Source organism: Pangasianodon hypophthalmus, chromosome 21, assembly GCF_027358585.1.
Source record: "Pangasianodon hypophthalmus isolate fPanHyp1 chromosome 21, fPanHyp1.pri, whole genome shotgun sequence".
Classification (NCBI taxonomy): domain Eukaryota; kingdom Metazoa; phylum Chordata; class Actinopteri; order Siluriformes; family Pangasiidae; genus Pangasianodon; species Pangasianodon hypophthalmus.
Window position 1 is genome coordinate 591,774 of NC_069730.1, and position 3,955 is coordinate 595,728.

The window sequence follows — 3,955 nt, forward strand, 5'->3', positions numbered from 1 at the left end:
TAACATACGACTCATTGGTGGCATTAACCCCTGCTCTGGTCGAGTGGAGATCTTGCATGGTGGCCAGTGGGGAACAGTGTGTGATGATGGCTGGGATATAAATGATGCAGAGGTGGTGTGTAGACAGCTTGGATGTGGTAATGCCACTAGTGCTGCTCAAAGCACCCACTTTGGTCAAGGAAGTGGCCCAATATGGCTTGATGATGTTGGGTGTTCTGGAAGTGAACGCATCATCACACAGTGCTCTCATAATGGATTTGGGATACACAATTGTGTTCATGGTGAAGATGCTGGTGTAACCTGCGCAGGTACAGAAAATCTCTTATATTATGACCTTGTCATCAATGTGATTATATTTATATTGCATTGACTTTTTAGTTGGTTAGTAAAAAGAAAAATACAAAATCTAGTGCAAATATTTAGCTAACACCTTAGTGACTTTTAGTGGCAAAGATAAAATCTCAGATTTTAAACTGTTTTGGAAAAAGGTTAAGAAATCGTGAAATACATAGCTACATAGCAAAAACAACTTCTGATTAACATGGTTAAATTAATGCATATTATTTTAGTCTTTTTCACTATCCTGACATGCTGCACTAGTGTAGTTCTGCAAAATTCAAATCTCAAATCGCATACTTATACACAATTCTAGATAATTACTGAGAAATAACAAAGTTAGTGTTTGAATTTCAATGTTGCCTTTAAACCTAACAAAAGGTATTTTGCTTACCAGTCTTCTGGATTTTATTTTAGATTGAGTTAATACTTCTGAGATGCAGCTTGTGACAGTCATGACGACAGTGGAAAGTTTTAAATGAAACGGAGCTCGTTAGTGCACATAAAATCGGGTTAGCTGTTACTATAGGAATTATAAAAACTTTTAGGTTGGAGTTTTAACTACTGTCAGAAAATGAATTAACATCTGATTCGATTATTTAACCATGCTGGGATATATACCATTGTAATCAAAAACATTCTCTATCAAAAGAAAAATTATGTGACCACAATTCAGCGTGTGAAGTCATAATGCATACCTCATGTATTCTGCTTAAAAATCCAGCACCCCAGCGGTTGCCAGACTGTTGCCTGATGCACTATTGCAAACAAATAAGTTCCGTTTAAAAAACAAGCGATGTGATTGGACTGCCAAATTGCCAAAGTGAATTAGACATGTTCTATTGGATATAAAGCAGTCAGGGAAGAAGAAGAAGAAGAAGAAAATAAACTGTCTATTAACCAAAAACACTTTTTAACACATTAACACATTTTAAAATTCCACATTCTGTTTTCAGTACAGTGTTTGTCTGTATGAAGGGATTCCTTTTACTATTCATTTACAATATTACTGAGTCTTGGTTTTTAGTGATTTTACTTGGATTAACATGACATGTGATATGATTATGAGATGATGAAAAGAGATTGTAACCTGCTGTAAGGATGTGTACAATTATTACTACATATTATAACACAGGGAATAAAAGCACATAAGAGTATCATAGCATCCTTCATCATAGGATGAGGGTGGCACCAATTTAAATCTGACAAAAAAACAACTGTAACCAGCATGCACTGTACCAAAGCAGCCAGCAATCGAAATGTACAGACCTGCATGAAATCAGCACAGTAATGGATTACCTTTCGCAGAATATAATGCAACAGTTCTCGAAGAATAATTCTGAGTTTAAAGTTCTAGTATTCAGTGTAAAAGAAAAGTAAATTATCATTTTTTGAATTTCCAAATTGTTTGTATTCTTATTAACAAATTACAATCAACATGATACAATTCCGAAATCCTCAAGATGTTGACTATCTACACGTGAAGGAAAAATGTTCATACTGTTCATATTCCTAAAAAGCATGGCCTACCATCAAGACTGACTAAAAACAATTTTGAATGATATAATTTGGGACAATTAGCTTGGACACTGGACATTGGCTTAGTCCTTTACTTTATCCTTTCATCCACATCACATTTCCCTCCTTTCATCTCTGTCCTGCTGCATTAACAGGAGAAATTTCTTCCACAGCCTTTTCTCCTCCAGTCCACAGCCGCCTCACTACCTTCCATTTCAGTCCGGGTGGCATGAATCAGGCTGCGGCTCGGGCAGCTTGCAGAGACAATTACATCGACCTCGTCACTCTGTACTCTGATGAAGACAACACTGAACTGGAGAATATGATGATGAAGGCTGGTGTTGGCGCAGGATGGATCGGTCTCTATCGCGGTCAGTTCAGTGAGAAATGGTCTAATGGTGATCCTGTAACATTCAGAAATCTGACAGGGGATTGTGGGACATCGAGCTGCTGTGCTGCTATGAAACCTGATGGTTCATGGGAAAGTCTTCAGTGCACAGGGACGAGATATTTCATGTGCTATGAACAAGGTAATAAAGGTAATTTATATTTATATAAAACAATTTATTAATATATTTTTATATATCTATCTATATGTAATATGTAGTAATACATATGTTTATATATTATATTATTGGCAATTAATTTCATAGTAATACTTTTATGAATAATATATTGTGTTTTTATTTATATATTAATTTTAATGCAATATTTTTACAATCTGTTTTATCTGTAGCCATTGTAAACCTTCAAATAAGATCCAATTTTTAAAAAATATTTGAAATGATGCCTACATTTTATGACACAGGTTTTTTTTTTTTTTTGAAAGATCCTTCTTCTCAGACTCCTAATTATCATCTAATCCGTGAGAATAAGACCTGGTATGAAGCTCAGCGTTACTGCAGGGGGAAATACACTGACCTGGTCAGCATCAGAGATCAGCAGCAAAATGAAGAGGTGAAGATTAAAGGGTTAAACAGCAGCACGTCCTTCTGGATCGGCCTGCTGCGTGATGACTGGCAGTGGACTGATGGAGGAAACTCCACCTACAGAAACTGGGCGAGCGGTGAACCTTTATCATCACCATACAACTGTGTAAAACTGTGGCAGGGGAAGTGGATTTCAGAGCCGTGCAGTAATTATTACTACACTCTGTGCTACGGTAAACAGTAAAATCGTCTCAGCAATCTTCTGTATAATGACTAGAACACAGCTGGTGTGAGTCTCTGTCTCTGATATCTCTCTAAACCATCCTCCTCCTTTTGGGTTTTTCTGTCTCTATCAGCTTCCATCCATGTGAGTGATGTGGCTCTGAGCTGGGAGAAAGCGCTGGATTACTGTCATGAAGGGAACAGGGCTGGAATTCTGAACATCGATTCTGAAGCTGAACAGGAAGAGTTGGAGTCTGAGCTCAGGAGGAGGCGTGTCCCCCCAGGGTCTCTGTGGGTGGGGCTTGGACCGAACCGTCTCTCTGAGATGAAGGCGTCGTCCCGTCCGCTGACCTGCGAGGACGTAAAGAGACAGACAGAACCTCCGCTGTCTCACTGCCCTGCTGACACACACACTGCAGAAGCAGCACCTGATTATGTGATGGACTCTGCTGAACTTCGAGTCGTGTGTAAATTGAAATAAAAGGCGGTTTTCTCGATGCTGGAAGAACAGAGCACTGCACAGTTTAGGGTTTTCCAGCACTAACTCACCTGAACCCTTCATTATGCACTTGTTCACTAGGTGATGAGTTGAATCAGGTGTCATAGAGCAGGAAAAAGCCTAAAGTGTGCAGGAACTGTTCACACACTCAGAGCTTTACACACCAGTTCACATTCACAATCATATTCAGAATATGCACTTAAGGCTTTCAGATGAATTCATACAAATACACACATTTTTAAGCTGTTAATCCTTTTCTCCAAATTCCTGTTTGAGATAAAATTCATGAAAGTTGTTTCTTTTCTATTATCATTTCAGCATATAATAAGAAAATGTAATTATATTAACTTTTGTTGTGATACCTTTTGTGTTGTTTCTCTTTATTTGCAGCAGGCGAGTGTTTTTAATGATCTGATTTTACTAAAGTAGAGTTTTTGGGCTTTGGGGTTTA

At 38.0% G+C, this 3,955-nt stretch overlaps 1 protein-coding gene across 1 annotated transcript in view; it reads left to right on the top strand.

The window, feature by feature from the left end:
* LOC113543345 (macrophage mannose receptor 1-like) overlaps nt 1-3,955 on the top strand; it is a 4,370-nt gene continuing 415 nt past the window's right edge. The window contains exons 1-4 of the mRNA XM_034297686.2: nt 1-308; nt 2,028-2,384; nt 2,684-3,016; nt 3,140-3,955. The exon at nt 3,140-3,955 is cut by the window's right edge and continues 415 nt beyond it. Of these exons, the coding sequence (XP_034153577.2) occupies nt 2,084-2,384; nt 2,684-3,016; nt 3,140-3,486 (981 nt within the window). The 5' untranslated portion in view covers nt 1-308; nt 2,028-2,083 and the 3' untranslated portion in view covers nt 3,487-3,955. The remainder of the gene's footprint in view (nt 309-2,027; nt 2,385-2,683; nt 3,017-3,139) is intronic.